The following is an 18,180-nucleotide window of genomic DNA, read 5'->3' as shown; positions in this document are numbered from 1 at the left end:
CCGCCCTTGTCCTACCCGCCGAGCTGGCCTGTCCTCACTAGGACATGATCTCTCCCAAGACCCAGGCGCAAAGGTGAAGGTGTCAGTGTGTGCTGGGGCGCGAGGATGACAGGAGAGGACGCCAGCCACCACGACACGGGCTGACCTGCCACAGCCTGCCTGACCGGGCTCCGCGGGGCGGTCCACCCGCAGGGAAGGGAAGGTTCCATCCAGAGCAGGACCCACAGGAAGGGGCCGGCGCCCCCCCCTCACCAGCTCCCGGCTCAGAGGTCCTACCTTTTTCTTCTTCAGAATCACTTTCACTCCGTCCACTGAAACCATAATGCTCACTTTCTTCTTCTTAATGTTCTTGGCTTTGAACTCATACTGCAGGAGAGAAGGAACAGAAATGCCGACAATCAGACTCGGGACCGGACAGAGGCCCACAGACAGCCTGAGGGACACGGACACTCTGGGTGAGAACAGGGACCCTGAACAGTCACCGGCTCACTGCTCAGCCCTCAGGCAGGACCCTGGATGGACCTAATCATCCTGCCCACGTGGACACTCTCCTGGGAACCCAGAGCCGCCCCTCAGCGACTCCGCCTGCGGTTTTACTGCCGCTTCTGCCAGGCGACTCGGCCTCAGGAAGACCCGAGTGGCCCCGTCTCCCTTGGGCGCACACACGAAAGGCCGTGCATGCTGTGACGCTCCGGTTCCATTCCCAAGTCCTCTATCTGCAGGTGGGTCTCCACGTCACCCACAGCCTGTCGGCTGAAGGCCTGGGGCGGAGAGTCTTCAGAAACCTGACCAGCGACGGTCCTGCCTCAACCCCACCCTCTGAGTCCCTCTAAGCACAGCCCAGCGCCCGCACTGCAGACGGCGCGGCCCCACTCCGTCCACAGTTCTGTCACAGTGGCCTACTTCCTACGCTGTGCACACACTCACAACTGGTGGCATAATTCTACATTCTCCTCACTGCACCTCATTCTGAGCACTTACCCATTTTCACCTGGTCCCCACCTTGGTGTCTACCTAACACTCACCTGCCAAACTCCATAATCAGACATCTGGGCTACAGATTAAAAATAATAAAATGGGCCCCAGAGCCGAGACCTGCACTGCAGCCCACAGGCCTGCCTCCCCGGCCCTCCCACCAGCCAGCACCCAAGCTGGTCAGGGGCCTCCGGCTTGTTGCCTGTGCCTCTAAGACCGAATCATTTCTCGTTAGTGTGTCGATAGGAATGTACCAAATGCCCCACCGAGATGAAAACTTTGAAAATCTCATGAGAAGCCCAAGCCGCCCTGGGCTGTGACTCTCACTGCTGTGGCTTTACGAGCTCAGCTTAGCGCTTCCCACCCTGGCTCCAGTCTATCCCATCCACCCGTCTCCGCTGAACGGGCCAGTGCTTGGTGGTGCCATCATCTCCTCCACATCCTTCTTCTTCCCCTTCCCTGGCCATGAAGTCCACCAGCAGACAGAAGTGCAATGCTGCGGGCACCGTGCCACCTCCCTGGTCTTAGAAGCAGGTGCCCACAAAGCAGGGCCTCGCCCATCTCGATTTCTAGAAGGCCCTGTGGTGACCAACTCTCTGGCCTGTTTGGCCACCTCCCTGCCAGTTCCATTGTCTCTAGGACCCTTTGTAAATCAAGACCCTCACCCGTGGCTGGCAAGAGGCTGGACCCCGCCAGCTCCTCACCTGTGTACCTGAAACCTTAACTCTTTCTATAGCTTGCATTTTGACAACTTGGCCAAGTGTTTAAATACCCGCATCTTAGAAACTCAAAATGCAACTAAACGTCCTTTTCGGAACTGGAAGCAGCTTGAAGGTGACTGTGCACGTGGGGTCTGTGGGAAGCAGGGACCCCCGGAGAAGCACGACTGGAGGGCGCACCGAGTCCCAGGGACAGAGCCGCAGGAGTCCCCTCCTCACAGCTGGGGTGCTAGGCACGGCCTCCGAGAGGGGCCACAGGCCCAAGCAGCCTGGGCTCTCCAGCCGGACACAGCATCTACCCTACCTGCCTGGAGGCCAGGTGTCACCAGCCCTCTCCAACCAGGTTGTGGTTCTGCTGCAAACCACAGACGTGGAAGGAAATCGATTTCTGAAACACCCATTGTATTCAAAACCCGTGTATTACAGCCATCACGCCTCCCTGAGGCACCGTGCTCTCTGCTCACGAGGTGAAGGGACCAGAGATGGAGTGAGAGGGAAGCAGGGCCAGGCTCTCTGGACTAGCCCTCCCTCTTCCCAGCCCTGCTGCGCGAGGGGCAGGTGTGCCCGGGAGGAAGCACCTGTGTCCTGCAGGAGAGGAACCGGGTCGGCTCGGGTTTGCTGGGGCTGAAGAACAAGCAGGTGGGAGTGCCACCCTCGGCGGCTCGGGCAGCCTCGCCCTGGAGTCTGCCCACAGTCTGCTCTCTCCCCAGTGCTGCCAGGCCGACCTCATGCGCCCGCTTGGCCAGGCCGAGCCCCACAGCAAGGACAGATAGAGCCCGCAGGGCTCAACCTGTGGGGACAACACAAGCAAGTCCTGGAACAACGACCAGGAAGACCAAGGCCAAGGGCCTGGTCTGAGCAGCGCCCAGGGCTGCCCTGGAACTGCTGGGCTGCCCAGCGAGGCCGCGAGGGGACGGCTTCAGATCCAGCAGGTGCCAGGAGCGCACAACAGTGAGAACGTGGCTGGACGCCAGCGTCTCCCAGCTCCCCAGCTCCCCAGCTCCTTGTCCCCACCTCCCGGACGCCTCCCAGCCCTGGTGTCTCCGCCCAGCCAGTGCTGGCGACACAGCCCAGTGGCAACTTCACAGGGAAAGCCAGGCCCTCACTGGCCGGGAGAGACTTTCGTGGTCACTGAGCCCCATTCACACCCCCTGCCACTGCTTCCATGGAAACCACATCGCCACACTTTCAAAGGGAGTAGCCCCAGGGACCCCGAGGGACAGACCTGCACGAGGCCGCTGGGCCACGCATGCTGGGGACTGGGGGCCCACAGGCTGCTTAGGGGCCTTCATTTCTTAGCAGAAAAACACAATCACATGTGCAGAATTTAAAATTACAAATAAACGGGGACACAGGCAAGCGCGGCGTTTCCTGAAGCGTGACCCTCTGCTCGGTGCAGCCGGACCGCGCTCAGGAAGGTCACCTGCAGCCCAGTCCACATGCACATCCATGTTCTAACGCTTAACACCCTCTGAAAGCCTCTGACTTCATGGATTTATATGCTGAGAACTTAACATAATTGCAAGTAAATGTGAATGATTTTGGGCATTCAGCTAAGAAGAAAAACAATCTCAGATGCAGGCAATTCCACAGGAAACGGAAGAACGAGCCAGGCCGCGTGGCTGTGGGGCGAGGGAACCATATTTTTGAAACTGGACACAGCAGGCAAAGCAGACGATGAGATAAAACGGGAACAAGACACTTTCACAGCAGCCACGGAACAGCCCCGGAACGGCCGCGGACCCTGGTGGCTCCTCGGTTCCCACCCCCAGAGCCTGTCACCTTGTCTCACGGAGACGCCCACACAGCCCTCACGTGCTCATCGCTCACAGTCTGGCTGCAACTCCAGAAACAGCCCGGGCGCCTTTCTGGATGTGAGAGAGTCTCTTCAAAGACTGAACACAGAGCGCAAGGCAGGCCCGCACACCCAGCTCAGGAAGGTGAGAGTCCACGCGTGTGTGCTCGGCCACGTGGGCACAAACCCCAGAGCCCGTCCCAGATGGTGAGACCCTCGGGCCACCGGTTGTCCCTTCCCGCCCTGAGCCCTGGAGAGACCTAAACCACAAGGCTCACAGCGGAGGGAAGGTCCCACGGGACCACCAAACGTCACCGACACCCACCCGCCTGGACTCTTCCTTCGTCACTGACCTGTGTCAAACCCAGCAGGCTTTGCACCCCTGACTCAGCAGCCGTCAGAGTCATCCCTGTCGGAACGCTGGAACGTCAGCCATTGGGACGTCAGCCACCAGCCAGCCCTGCGGCAGGTCAGGCAGGCACTACCGTCGGGCTCTCCACGCAGACCGCGTGGGCCTGGCCTGTGGGCAGACACGCCTCGAGCTGAGAGTGAGCCGTGGATATCAGACATGGGGACCACTGAGGTGTCCACCTGGAGACACACCAAGGTGGGAAAGGAGCTTTGAGGGGAGCAGAGGTGGACTCAGTGGGGAGAGGACAGACCAGGCAGCACCCGATGCCTCCAGCGTCAGGGCTGCACTGAATCAACTCTCCCAGCAGCACCCGCGTCCCACAAGGTCCAGGAGGGGGACAGGGAGTCATTCCTGACCACAGAGCACGCAAAAAGCAGGAGATGTGGTCCCTGATCTCACAGGCCAGAGACAAGTGAGAAAGACAGGTGTGTGACCATCCTGGCCCAGCATCATAAACACTGTGATGAAGGGGACGGAGGGCCAGGGATTGGCAGGGAGACCAGGAAGGGGGCGCAGAGGGCTGGGAGGCTGGGCGCAGTGGCCCCAGACCCATCTGCAGAGCTCACGAGTGCAAACAGCCTGCATCCTGCGCAGGAAACGGGCACGGGTGTGGTCAGAAAAGAGGCTGGGAGGCAGCCAGGGACAGTGCACAGCCAGCTCTGAAGTAACCAAAACAAGGCAATCGATCTGGACAGAGCGGAGAACTGGCCTGTCTAAATTCAGATAAAAGAGAGACAGCACGGCCGGGAGGAAATGTGAAGTCAGGACGACAGCCACGGAGACCACGGCAGCACGGGGGCGATGGGGCTCCAGGCCCCCACCACCTGCCACACCTGCACCAGACAGGAACCTCGCTTCTTCCTGCCCATGAGCCACCGCTGGCTGATCTTATAGGAGGATCCCCACCGAGAAGCCACGCCCACTGCCCTCTGTGCCCCCTGGCTTTGGGCAAGTTCCCGTCAGCTCCTTCCGAAAGTCTCCTCCAACCAGAGGCTCTGTGGCACCTGTCGTGGCGGAGACCTGAGCCGAGTTGGCATCATCTCAGTGACCCCTGCCCTCCAGCGGGCCCTTCACCCCTGGTCCCCAAGATTCCTGACCGATGCTGGGAAAGGCTGAACGAGAGCCAGCTTCCCCGTCACGGGCTCTGGAGCGAGAAGAGAACTGAATGGCGGAAGGACCATGGAGAGCGGGCTCCCACGTCAGCCACAGTCACAGCAGCTTCGCCCGGCGCCAGGCGACAGGTGACACAGCCAAGGCCTCAGCGCAGGCCAACGCACAAGGGACCCAAGGCCCCAGGAGAAATGGCTCTGCTCTTTGGAAGCGAGAGACACTGTCATCCCATGAAAAAGCCACCCGTGTGTCTCCATGTGTATGAGCAGGACGGGCCCACAGAAGGCGAGGCCACCTGGCAGGATGGGGTGAGCCACGTGGCCCCGAGAGATGTCGCTTCACATGCTATGGTTGGAGAGCAGTGAGTCCGTCGCCCCCACATCAGCCTGGTCGTCTGGCCAGCCGCCAACCACCCGAGGCTCCCGGGAGCGCGAGTGGAACGAAGACCGTTTGGAAGAACCCGACCATGAGAAGACGAGGGTCATCCGGAGGCCAGGCAGGAAGAGCCTCAGGACAGCGAGCCGCACGCCCGACACTCACGCTGGCCCGGCCACGCCGGCTGCGTCCTCACCTCCGGCCCGGTACTCTCCACGCTCCTCCACCCTGGCTCCCCCTGGCGTCTGCCCAGTGGCCCCACCGGAAGGAAGTGCTGGCACGGTCTGCGTCCCTGTTTAGGAGGTGACATCCATGCAGTGACCTTGATGCTAAGGAAGTCCTTTTCCTCAGGGGCCACCTGACCTGCTGGCCACCCAAGGCACTCCTCCCCCTGTTGGGGGAGTGTTGGGGGAGCACGTAGGGGGGAGGAGTGTTGTTGGGGGAGCACGTGGGGGAAGCAGCGTTAACGAGGGAGCATGTCGGGGGGGAGGGGTGTTATGAGGGGAGCATGTCGGGGGAGGAGTGTTATGGGGGAGCATGTCGGGGGAGGAGTGTTATCTGGGGAGCATGTTGGGGGGAGGAGTGTTATCAGGGGAGCATGTCGGGGGGCGGAGTGTTATGGGGGGAGCATGTCGGGGAGGAGTGTTATCAGGGGAGCATGTCGGGGGGCGGAGTGTTATGGGGGGAGCATGTCGGGGAGGAGTGTTATCAGGGGAGCATGTCGGGGGGCGGAGTGTTATGGGGGGAGCATGTCGGGGAGGAGTGTTATCAGGGGAGCATGTCGGGGGGCGGAGTGTTATGGGGGGAGCATGTCGGGGAGGAGTGTTATCAGGGGAGCATGTCGGGGGGCGGAGTGTTATGGGGGGAGCATGTCGGGGAGGAGTGTTATCAGGGGAGCATGTCGGGGGGCGGAGTGTTATGGGGGGAGCATGTCGGGGAGGAGTGTTATCAGGGGAGCATGTCGGGGGGCGGAGTGTTATGGGGGGAGCATGTCGGGGAGGAGTGTTATCAGGGGAGCATGTCGGGGGGCGGAGTGTTATGGGGGGAGCATGTCGGGGAGGAGTGTTATCAGGGGAGCATGTCGGGGGGCGGAGTGTTATGGGGGGAGCATGTCGGGGAGGAGTGTTATCAGGGGAGCATGTCGGGGGGCGGAGTGTTATGGGGGGAGCATGTCGGGGAGGAGTGTTATCAGGGGAGCATGTCGGGGGGCGGAGTGTTATGGGGGGAGCATGTCGGGGAGGAGTGTTATCAGGGGAGCATGTCGGGGGGCGGAGTGTTATGGGGGGAGCATGTCGGGGAGGAGTGTTATCAGGGGAGCATGTCGGGGGGCGGAGTGTTATGGGGGGAGCATGTCGGGGAGGAGTGTTATCAGGGGAGCATGTCGGGGGGCGGAGTGTTATGGGGGGAGCATGTCGGGGAGGAGTGTTATCAGGGGAGCATGTCGGGGGGCGGAGTGTTATGGGGGGAGCATGTCGGGGAGGAGTGTTATCAGGGGAGCATGTCGGGGGGCGGAGTGTTATGGGGGGAGCATGTCGGGGAGGAGTGTTATCAGGGGAGCATGTCGGGGGGCGGAGTGTTATGGGGGGAGCATGTCGGGGAGGAGTGTTATCAGGGGAGCATGTCGGGGGGCGGAGTGTTATGGGGGGAGCATGTCGGGGAGGAGTGTTATCAGGGGAGCATGTCGGGGGGCGGAGTGTTATGGGGGGAGCATGTCGGGGAGGAGTGTTATCAGGGGAGCATGTCGGGGGGCGGAGTGTTATGGGGGGAGCATGTCGGGGAGGAGTGTTATCAGGGGAGCATGTCGGGGGGCGGAGTGTTATGGGGGGAGCATGTCGGGGAGGAGTGTTATCAGGGGAGCATGTCGGGGGGCGGAGTGTTATGGGGGGAGCATGTCGGGGAGGAGTGTTATCAGGGGAGCATGTCGGGGGGCGGAGTGTTATGGGGGGAGCATGTCGGGGAGGAGTGTTATCAGGGGAGCATGTCGGGGGGCGGAGTGTTATGGGGGGAGCATGTCGGGGAGGAGTGTTATCAGGGGAGCATGTCGGGGGGCGGAGTGTTATGGGGGGAGCATGTCGGGGAGGAGTGTTATCAGGGGAGCATGTCGGGGGGCGGAGTGTTATGGGGGGAGCATGTCGGGGAGGAGTGTTATCAGGGGAGCATGTCGGGGGGCGGAGTGTTATGGGGGGAGCATGTCGGGGAGGAGTGTTATCAGGGGAGCATGTCGGGGGGCGGAGTGTTATGGGGGGAGCATGTCGGGGAGGAGTGTTATCAGGGGAGCATGTCGGGGGGCGGAGTGTTATGGGGGGAGCATGTCGGGGAGGAGTGTTATCAGGGGAGCATGTCGGGGGGCGGAGTGTTATGGGGGGAGCATGTCGGGGAGGAGTGTTATCAGGGGAGCATGTCGGGGGGCGGAGTGTTATGGGGGGAGCATGTCGGGGAGGAGTGTTATCAGGGGAGCATGTCGGGGGGCGGAGTGTTATGGGGGGAGCATGTCGGGGAGGAGTGTTATCAGGGGAGCATGTCGGGGGGCGGAGTGTTATGGGGGGAGCATGTCGGGGAGGAGTGTTATCAGGGGAGCATGTCGGGGGGCGGAGTGTTATGGGGGGAGCATGTCGGGGAGGAGTGTTATCAGGGGAGCATGTCGGGGGGCGGAGTGTTATGGGGGGAGCATGTCGGGGAGGAGTGTTATCAGGGGAGCATGTCGGGGGGCGGAGTGTTATGGGGGGAGCATGTCGGGGAGGAGTGTTATCAGGGGAGCATGTCGGGGGGCGGAGTGTTATGGGGGGAGCATGTCGGGGAGGAGTGTTATCAGGGGAGCATGTCGGGGGGCGGAGTGTTATGGGGGGAGCATGTCGGGGAGGAGTGTTATCAGGGGAGCATGTCGGGGGGCGGAGTGTTATGGGGGGAGCATGTCGGGGAGGAGTGTTATCAGGGGAGCATGTCGGGGGGCGGAGTGTTATGGGGGGAGCATGTCCGGGGAGGGGTGTTATCGGGGAGCATGTCGGGGGGAGGGGTGTTATCGGGGAGCACTCCGGACTGTCCGGAGCTCTGACCACTTCTACAGGCGCCAGAGGAAGAGCGTTGGCAGCAGCTCAGAGTGTCCAATGGAAATGGACCACAGGGAGCCTCCCTGAGAGGAAGCAGGAAGAGCGGGCAGAACGAGGGCTGGAGAAAGATCTGGATCCAAGCCCCGCATCGGGTTGCCAGCAGCATGAGCCTGGGACTCATCCGCCTGGGCGTCTCCCCGGCAGGAGGAGGACACCACGCCCCCACCGCAGATGGTGTTGGCAGCAGGTCCGGGGGCACCGAGGTCTCTGGTCGTGACCTGCGTGCACAATGAACAATGCTGCCCTCACCTCTCCTGTAGCCACTCAGGGATCAGCCTCTGCAGGGAACACCTGCACGGCCCACGGAGGCCCCATATTCCTGCCTGCAGATGACCAACAGGCTTGCCCTTCCTGACAAGCAAGGAGAGGGCGCCAGCTCTGCCCCGCCCGCCCGACGCACGCTCAGCTCCCTCCCTGCTCCTCCACGCACTGCCCTGGAGCTCATTTCAAATCCCTTGGCCGCTGCTTTCATCGTCCCAGGGAGTCCTGTTAGCGAGCGGTGAAGGTGATCTCCCAGGGCCCACATCCGCACGGAGCGACGCTGAGAGCTGCCTGCGCTCCTGGGAGCAGCCGGGCGCCCGGTGGATTCTGGCCCATCGGCGACAACGTTCAGAGTATCTCCGGTGAAAAGTGCCAACGCCTGTAGGGTCGGCCTGTTGTGTGGAGGCTGTGAGCCACGTGGACGGTCCCCGTGCACCCATTCACACCAGGATGACTGGGGTCATTCCCAGCCCCATCAGGTCCTGACTTTAAAAAATCAGAGATTAGAATGCAAGTATTTCAGCAGAAGCTCCTATTAGAACAGTGAGAGAGCGGAGTGAGTGACGGCCTGTGCGTGAAGATGCCTGTGGCCACAGAGCCCGCGGAAACCTGTGCCTGCTCCGGACGGACCAGAGGCTCGTCTGCTTGGCTGCCGGAGCGTCTGCCTCCTCCGCGGAACAGACGGTGCGTCCGCAGAGCACCGTGGAGTGGCCAGCAGCTGGCCCAGTGTCCCGTCCCGGCTTCTCCTCAGACATGGCAGAGTGGCCAGCTCACCGGGTCTGCACGCACGGTAGGAGCCTGGCGGGATCGGCTGGGCTTCCGCTGCTGGACCCAGACAATGACCTGGCCACGGGCTGGGCTGAGAAACGCACTCCCGCTCCCACCAACCCCCACGCTTAGTGGAATCCAAGTCTCTACCCAAAGTGCCATGGCCCCGGGAGCCAAAGGAAACCGGAGGCCACGCCCGGAGAGCCTGCGGCCTCCAGCTGCACTGCTGGTCTGGAGCTGGAGGCCTTTATGCAGCTCTCCAAGGAGACGGCTTGGACGCCGTTACCATAGAAACTGCTGCTACATCCATTGTCCACCACCCCGTGATAAAGGGGGGGGGGTGTTGATGGAGAAGGAAACTAGAAGAGTTGAATTTAAGTCAAGACAGAGGAAACGCATTGATGGGACGCCCTAAAGAGAAGGCACGTGTGTGAGGGGGCTTCTGACTCCACAGCGATGGCGAGGTGAGTGCTGACAGTCTATTTGAGTTGGTGGGTTGGGGTGAGTGAGTGGCCCCACAATGACCTCCCCCGTCTGCTGCCCGAGGCTCTCCAGAGAGACACTCCGTGTGTGGGTCTCCACGTGGTCCGAGCCGTGGTGATGCTGCGGGGCCACAGGAAACCACACCAGTGGTCTGGCCCCTTCTCTGCTGAGAATCTCCAGGCGAGAGGCCCCGGGAGAGGCCCTGTGACTGCTGTGGCCTCGGAGCACCCACCGTCCACAGCTCATCTTGGACTCCAGCGAGAGCAGCTCTCAGGTCAGCAGAAAAGTCCATAAATAACACACAGAAATGCACACAGGCCACTCAGCATCAAGTCTGAAGGTCAGATGTGAAGGTCAGTCTCGGAACTAAGCATGTGCAACTTCAGTCTCAATGGCCTCTCTTATCCCAGGGGACATGGACTGCCTGCCCATCCACATGGCATGTTGCACCAAAGACTCTGCCCCATGCCAGGCACACGGTGTTGGTTACCTAAAACGCACACCATACAGCGAAAGGTTTGACTTCAATTACGAATCCTCTGTCACCCAACTTTTCATTTGGAAAACAGCTGGAACCCAACAATCACTGTGACGTGAAGAGTCCGGGTGGCACGATGGACTGAGGCCACGTGCAGGATCAAGGCGGGGACCAGACCCTTCCCCGCCGTCGTCCTGGGATTGCGCTTCATGGGGAACAAGATGCTGCTGGGCAGCAGGAGGTCTCTGGATGGTGGGGGAGGTGGGGGCTGGAGGGAAGGAAGGAGCCCGCAGGTCCGGTACCAAACCCAGCATCTCTCTGGGGTGGAGAACGGGAGCCAGGGAAGACCCGAGCCCGGAAAGCAAAGGAGAGAAGAAATGACCCCTGAGACCGGGTCCAGAAAGGCCTAGCTGTTCACACCCTTGAGAAAGAAAGAGTCCGGACCACGTCTCATGGAATACGCACCCGCAAAGCTGCCCAGGGCCTGCTCCTCCATATCCTCCCAGGAGAGGGGAGAGGGGAGAGGGGACAGGGCCCGGCTGGGCACTCCCCCAGGCAGACTAGGAGGCGTCCGGGTGCGATGGACGGAGAGAAAGAAAATGCGGTTCAGCTCCTGACAGGTTCCAACAGCCCCTCTGGGCACGGGGACCCCCGATCCTGACGCATCGGGCAGGAGGGGGCAGGACAGCAATGCCCTTCCTGTCGCGGACGGTGGCGCTGCTGACCCTCCGGGCCAGGTGCCCGGCTCCTGTGTGGAGGCCCCTCCTGATGAGCTTCGGGAACTTAGCGCCAAGCCAAGACCACGCCATGGGAAACGGTCCCAGCGCGTAGGACTCACGTTTGCTTTAGCATTAAACACCGTTCCCAGGAAGTGGCCTCAGAGCCTCAGAAACCCCTGACCCCACAGCAGTCTGGCTGCTTCACTGAGGCAAGTCTCTCCCACGGGGGCGCTGGCCACCCCCATTCTGCCAGCCCTCCCCTTGACACACAGCCCCCCACCTACCACAGACCACCGACAGCTCCAGCCCGCTCACGTCAGAGTCGGGAAGACGGAGGCCAAGAGACCCAGTACATGACCTGCCCAGGGTCAAGCGCTGGGGGGGAGATCCCGCCAGAAACCGTTGGTCTTGACCCTCTTGACTATCAAATCGTGGGCATCTCAGCCCCGCACATGCTGACTCTGCCTGCTGACTGCGATCGCTGTGCAGCAAGATGGTAGCTTCCTAGTAACTCCGGGCACCCTGCCCGGCCGAGGCATCGAGGGAGGGCCCGCAGCGTCTGGCTCTTCACAAGGCCCTGGCCCTGAGCTCTGCCGGCAGCACCATGACCATCTCCGCCGCTCCGCCCGCCCTCTACGCCGCTCACCCTCCGCATGTCCCTGTGCATTTATATGTCGTGATGGTGAGATCTTGAAAGACAGGAATAGACTGTCTTCTTTCCCATGTGGATCCCAAGGCCTAACACCTATCAGTAGCTCAAAAAAGGTGATAAATTAAGCCAGCCTGCATGGCTCAGTGGTTGAGCATCAACCTATGAACCAGGAGGTCAGGGTTTGATTCCCAGTCAGGGCACTTGCCCAGGTTGCAGGCTCAATCCCCAGTGTGGGGTATGCAGGAGGCAACCGATCAATGATTCTCTCTCATCGTTTTGGTTTCTCTCTCTCTCTCACTCTCCCTTCCTCTCTGAAATCAATAAAAATAATTTTTTTAAAAAAGATTATAAATTTAAAATGAATTCCAAAGCAAGCCTAGCCCACCCGCACATCACAGAGCCAGGCCGTTTCTGGCAGGAGCTGAACAGCGCCCCCTGCCCCCCGGAAGCCCCTCTTTCCTGGCTCCCACCCTTGGATCTTGGGGAAGAGCTGTAGCCACAAGGCCTGTGGCTGTCATCGTGGAGAGCTCACGGGGCTAATGACATCGCTGCCCAAATGGTTTGTCGGTGTAGATACAGCGCTTCCGCGGAGCTGGTGCGGGGGGTCTGAGGAATCCAGCATCACTGCCGCCATGGAAACAGCCTGCCCAGCTGAGAGAGAAGGGTCACCACTCACCACTCGTCACTCACTCCAACGACACTGACTCTCTCAAAAGGAGGCCAGGCCCGGCCGGTGTGGCTCAGTGGGTTGAGCTTCGTCCTGGTTCGGTTCCTGGTCAGGGCACACACCCAGGCTGGGGGCTGGATCCCCAGTAGGGGGCATGCAGGAGGCAGCTGATGGGTGTTTTCTCTCTCCCTCCTCTCCCTTAAAGTCAATACAAACTTTCTTGAAAGCTGTCAATATGTGGGCCTAAGCCAGTGGTTCTCAACCTTCTGGCCCTTTAAATACAGTTCCTCATGGTGTGACCCAACCATAAAATTATTTTTGTTGCTACTTCATAACTGTTGCTACTGTTATGAATCATAATGTAAATATCTGATCTGCAGGATGGTCTTAGGCGACCCCTGTGAAAGGGTCATTCGACTGCCAAAGGGGTCGCGACCTAAGCAGAGGCTGTGCGTTTCCCGGCCCAGCTCACTAGGTGTGCAGGACTGAGCGTCCCCTCACGAAGCCATGTCTACAGCACTTGCTAACGGACCCCAGCTGCTTCCAGGCGGCCCCCACGCGAGAGCCCCAATGCCGTGCACAGGCCTCGGTGCGGGCGCCTCGCCTCCTCTTTGGTAAAAGTGCCCGGGAGCGGGACGGCTGGACCACACGGTAGGTGAGTGTTCAGCATTTTAAGAAGCTGCCAAGCTGTTCTCTAAAGTGGCTGTGCATCTCCCATCCCACCAGCGTGAGCGTGCGGAGCCCGAATCCTGAACACTTCCACGCAGTCTTCCGCCTTAGCCTTCCCTGCAGCTCCGCACATCTCACTGTGCTTTTAACTGGCCTTTTCCTAACGACCGAGGCCCTAACAGCCTTTCATGTGCCTGTTGGCCATCTGGGTCTCCTCTTTGGTGAAGTGTCTGTTCAAGTCGTTGCCCAGTTCTTAAACTGTGTCGTCTGTTTTCTTGCTATTACATGCTGAGTCTTGTATATATTCTGGACACAAGTCTCTTAGACAAGAGCGACTATAGCTTCCCATAGAGACAGAAGGTCCCTCTGATTTGCCCGGCCCTTCCCCTGCCCCATCTCTCCCCTGCTTTAAACAGAGGAGCGAGCAGCACCAAATGTCCCCCTGCCCCATCCAGCTCCCCCAGCCTGCACGTCCACTCTCACTCACTGAGCTGACCATGTGGGCGTGTGTGCACATGGAGACACTCGTGTCAGCAGGGGTGACAGGCGAGCCCTCCTGCACACCCACCCAGGGGCCCAGGAGACGGGGGGGCTAGGAGTTAACCGCCACCACCTTTTAGCAATGGCCTCTTTCCCTTTAGTCACAGCCACACACAGGCCTGGCCTTAATGCAATGGAGCAGGGTCTGCTGCTGTGCAGCCACCAGAGCTGGGATCTGCCCGGGGCCGCTGTGCGGGCCGCTGTGCACTGCCGCCAGGCACCAAGAGCCCGAAGACCAACCAGGGCTCTTGACAGTCCAGCCTTGATGGAGCCCGGTGGGCCCAAAAGTGCAGAGGCTGGGAGGAGCAGCAGGGAGGCCCCGGGAGGTGCAGAGGCTGGGAGGGTGAAATGTTTTTAAATATTTAATAGGACGAGTGGCCCTCTCTACACAGCATCTCTTCCCCGTGTGAAAGGCCCCACTGAGGACCAAACAGCGCAGTGCCACGCCCCACAGGGAGCCACTGTGAATATTTGGGTGTATTTCCTTTCTACATGTTTAATAAGTGTTTTGTGGTTATTACAAAATTGAGAGTCTATTTATACACAATTCTAAATGCTATTTGACTTAACATAAGCCTTTTTTCAAAATTCTTGCAACATATCTGAGTGTCATTTTTAATCCTACGTAGCGTTCTGTTTGGTGGTCACGACTGCCAGCTGTGTGCAGGTCCCCAGGCAGCTGTCTGCCGGCTCAGGTCCACGCTCTGTGACGGCTCCGCGGCGGGGGCAGCCTGGTAAAGGGCAGGAGCCGACCCGGGCCACCAGCCCCACGTGCCGAGCACCCGTGCCAGGCCGCTCTGCAGGCGGAGGTGGGCTGGGGTGTGAAACACACCACATTTTGAAGGCTTAGTACAAAATGTTTTTAAAATCTCAATTTTACATTGATTACACTGAGTATTTTCGATATGTGAGGTTAAATAAAGTAATTAACATCGATGTGACTGGCTCCTGGAGCCTTTGCAAGTGCACGGTGGCCGGTGGCCGCATTCTTTTTCCAGTGACCAGCTGCTCGCGGCCAGGCGTCTGCGCGGCTCCTCGGGTCTTGTCAGCAGGGGGCGCGAGGGCTCTGGGGGCTTCTCTGCCATCCAGGTGCTCTGGTTCTCGTTTTGCGGGCACAGCAGGTGCCTCTGGTGTGTCCCCTCCAGTGCTGGCACCCACTGGGCCCTGGACACGCCCCCTCCCCGAGGGCCACACCTAGCCCTGGGGGACCCTCTCCCCAGACACTGTGCACGAGTCCCTCCCCTCGAGGCGCTCGCGCTTCAGCAGCAAGTCCTCGGGCGCGGATTCTTCCAGTTCTCATTGCCGTGTGGCGTCCGCCCTGCTGACCAACTGCAGTGAGAAACAAGGCCACTGCGAGGCAGGAGAGGTCAGGAGCCCTTCCCGCAGCACCTCCCTCTCCGGTGCCCCCAGCCCACCCGTCCCCACTGTCCCCACCTCTGTCCCCAGAGCAGAAGTGCAGGCGTTCCACACATCATGCGGCCCTGAGACCATCGGCCAGGGCGCACTGATGGGCTCAGATGAGAGCCAGCATGAGAGCTGGAAGGACAGGGACATCTGAGCCTCGTTTCCGAACAGAAGACGAACCTGGAGCCGCTCTGCCTCTCTCGCTCCCGGGCTGAGTGACCGCATCTCCACCAGATCGCCTGTTCCTCTCCCCGCGACGGGTGGCGAGGGCGGCCTGTGCCCGCCTCTCACCTGCAGTCAAGAGCCACCCCTTCCATTCATTCGACAAACATGCACTTAGCTCCTGTTCTCTGGGGCAATGTGCTGGGGATGGGCGGGCAGACGGACGGAGGGACAGTCACAGCAAAATAAAGGAATGAACAGGTGCAGCAGAAGCGCTGGCCCAAACACCCGGCAGCCGAGCCGATGAAAATAAAGGGTGGCACGAATCTCTATCCTACAACAGAGATAATATAACATTTACAAATAAAAACAGGGACCAGACCATCTGGGTACCTACCTGGCCACAGGAAAAGATATTTTTTAAAAAACACACAAAAAGACCTTTCTGTAACGGCCCCTCTTCAGTCCAGGTCCCCGCTGCCCTCTGCGCATCACGCAGGGCCTCAGTCACCCAAGTCCTGCTCTCGATCAGCAGCTCCAGGTCTTGAACCTGCCAGCTGGGCGCCTGTCCTCAGACCTGCCCCCTCCCCTTCCCCAGCCACAGCCAGGCACACACAATAGGACGGTACTGGGGGGCATGGCCCCAGACTCCACCTCACCCCTACTCCTGTCTTTACTAAAGGTTAAAGTATTACTGCCCTGGCCGGTGTGGCTCAGGGTTAGAGCATCAGTCTGCAAAATGAAGGGTCTCGGGTTCGAGTCCCAGTCAAGGGCATGTACCTGGGTTGCAGGTTTGATCCCCCGCCTTGGTGAAGGCGTGCCGGAGGCAGCCAATCGATGTGTCTCTCTCACATGGATGTTTCTCTCTCTCTCTCTCTCTCTCTCTCTCTCTCTCTCTCTCTCTCTCTCCCTTCCTCCCTCCCTCCCTTTTACTCTAAAAAAAGTAATAGAAAAAAATATCACCAGTGAGGATTAACAAAAAACAAACAAATCAAAACAAAAATATATTACCTGCTCCCAGGAAAACCTTAGTTCTAGAACTTCTAAGATTCTTTTTAACAAGAGGTACAATACTGCCTCCCTCATGGTTACTTCTGAGAAGCAAATGAGGTTACGTGAAGTCCCTGGTGCCCGGCCCGTGGGGCAGGATTGTCACCCCGACCCGTGTGCTCTGGCGGGAAGGGCACCCTGTCACTCAGCATCAGGTGTGATGCATCCGCAGCCACAGTCGTACCGGCAGGCGCTGACCACATCAGAGACCGGCACGGAGGGCGGGAGGGAAGAGGGGCTTGCACGCGGGTCCCAGCAGAGGCACAGGGTTAAGACGAAGGCGCGCCCGTGGCTCTGGCCCATGGCCGGGGCGCTTACCTGCTCCCCCTGGGACGGAGGGGCGCTCCCCTTCCTGGTGGACCGCCCAGGCTGCCCAGGGAGGTCACCAGCAGGTGAGAGAACATGGACACCGTGGCTCAAAGTGGTGAGGAAGGTCGAGAAAGGCGGGAGAGCGGAGGGGCGAGCGGAGCGGGTGTGCAGGGCCGGGTGCACGGTGTCGATGGGCTCTGAGCGGTGCGGACGGGAGGAAGAGGAGGAGCCTGGGGGCCTCCCTGGCCTCCTCTGCTGCCCAGGGAGGGCGGACACGCTGACACCCACTCAGACAGGAGGGCGGCGGAAGAACAAATGACAATCATGTAAAGAACACACATGAGCCTGGCTGGTGTGGCTCATGGTTGAGCATCAACCTATGACCCAGAAGGTCATGGTTCAATTCCCGTGCCAGAGCACAAGCCCAGGTTTGGGGCTTGATCCCCAGTAGGGGGCACGCAGGAGGCAACTGATTGATGATTCACTCTCATCATCGAGGTTTCTATCTCTCCCTCTCCCTTCCTCTCTGAAATCAATAAAAATCCATTTTTTTTAAAAAAAAAAAGAACACACATGAGAGAGGGACTTGGTGAGAACACCCCACATGCTAACCAAACACGGGTGGTGAGTGAGGTCATGAGTTACTTTTCCTTTTTTTTCCAAGTTTTCAATAAGGACATATTTTATAATCTTAGTCATTTTATCTTTTAATTATTGCAAAGGTCCCTGCCTGAGCCTGAGGAGTCGGGCATATCAGGCCCGGGTGCAGGCCGGGCGGTCCTGCCAGCAGAGCCCTGCTCCAGGGCTGAGGGCCTGCTGGAGGCCAGCGTCCCGGGGGGCTCCAGTGGGCAGAGCGCGGAGGGAGAGGAGAGCAGGACTGGCTGAGGAATGCGAGGTCTGTTACTTTAAAGTTGTCTGGTTTTCATGCTCTCGCTCACGTGGACTGGAGGGGAAATAGTGACATTTTCCCAAAACCTTTTCAGGAATTCAGAATAACCGTGGTGAATCAGTCACTGCAGGCAGCTCGCCGGGGCGGGAGGAATGAAGCTGTGACTAATGAAGGCCCGGAAGCACAGCCAGCAGCCCGAGCGGGCCAGTCTCCATGGAGGAGACGCACAGTGCCAGGCGGGGCAGTGGAGGGGCCCAGCACCGATAAAGGCAGCATGTAGGTGAGAAGGAAGGCGGGGTGTTCCCAAGCCAATGAGGTGAGCGGGCTAGTGGGACAGGGAGGCCACGGGCGTGAGAGCTGGAAGGACAGGGGCATCTGAACCTTATTTCCAAACAGAAGGCGAACCTGGAGCTGCTCTGCCTCTCGCTCCGGCTGAGTGGCCGCATCTCCACCGGAGCACAGCGCAGCCCGCGTGCCCGCATCCCGTTCCTCTGCCCACGACGGGCGGGGTTTGGGGCCTGTGCCTGCCTCCCGCTGCAGGGCCCGCGCACAGCCTGGGGAGAGCTGCTGCCTGTTGAACGAGCGAGTGACTGACGAAGCAGCTTACGGGGCTGGAAGGAAGCCCATCTGGAAGGC

General features: G+C 59.8%; 1 protein-coding gene across 1 annotated transcript in view; it reads right to left on the bottom strand.

The window, feature by feature from the left end:
• Positions 1-18,180, bottom strand: part of NOS1AP (nitric oxide synthase 1 (neuronal) adaptor protein) — a 113,316-nt gene that overhangs the window by 43,854 nt on the left and 51,282 nt on the right. The window contains exon 3 of the mRNA XM_014528519.1: positions 277-366. Within this exon, the coding sequence (XP_014384005.1) occupies positions 277-366 (90 nt within the window). The remainder of the gene's footprint in view (positions 1-276; positions 367-18,180) is intronic.

Source organism: Myotis brandtii, unplaced genomic scaffold, assembly GCF_000412655.1.
Source record: "Myotis brandtii unplaced genomic scaffold, ASM41265v1 scaffold64, whole genome shotgun sequence".
NCBI classification, from domain to species: domain Eukaryota; kingdom Metazoa; phylum Chordata; class Mammalia; order Chiroptera; family Vespertilionidae; genus Myotis; species Myotis brandtii.
This window is presented reverse-complemented; position numbering and strand designations above follow the sequence as displayed.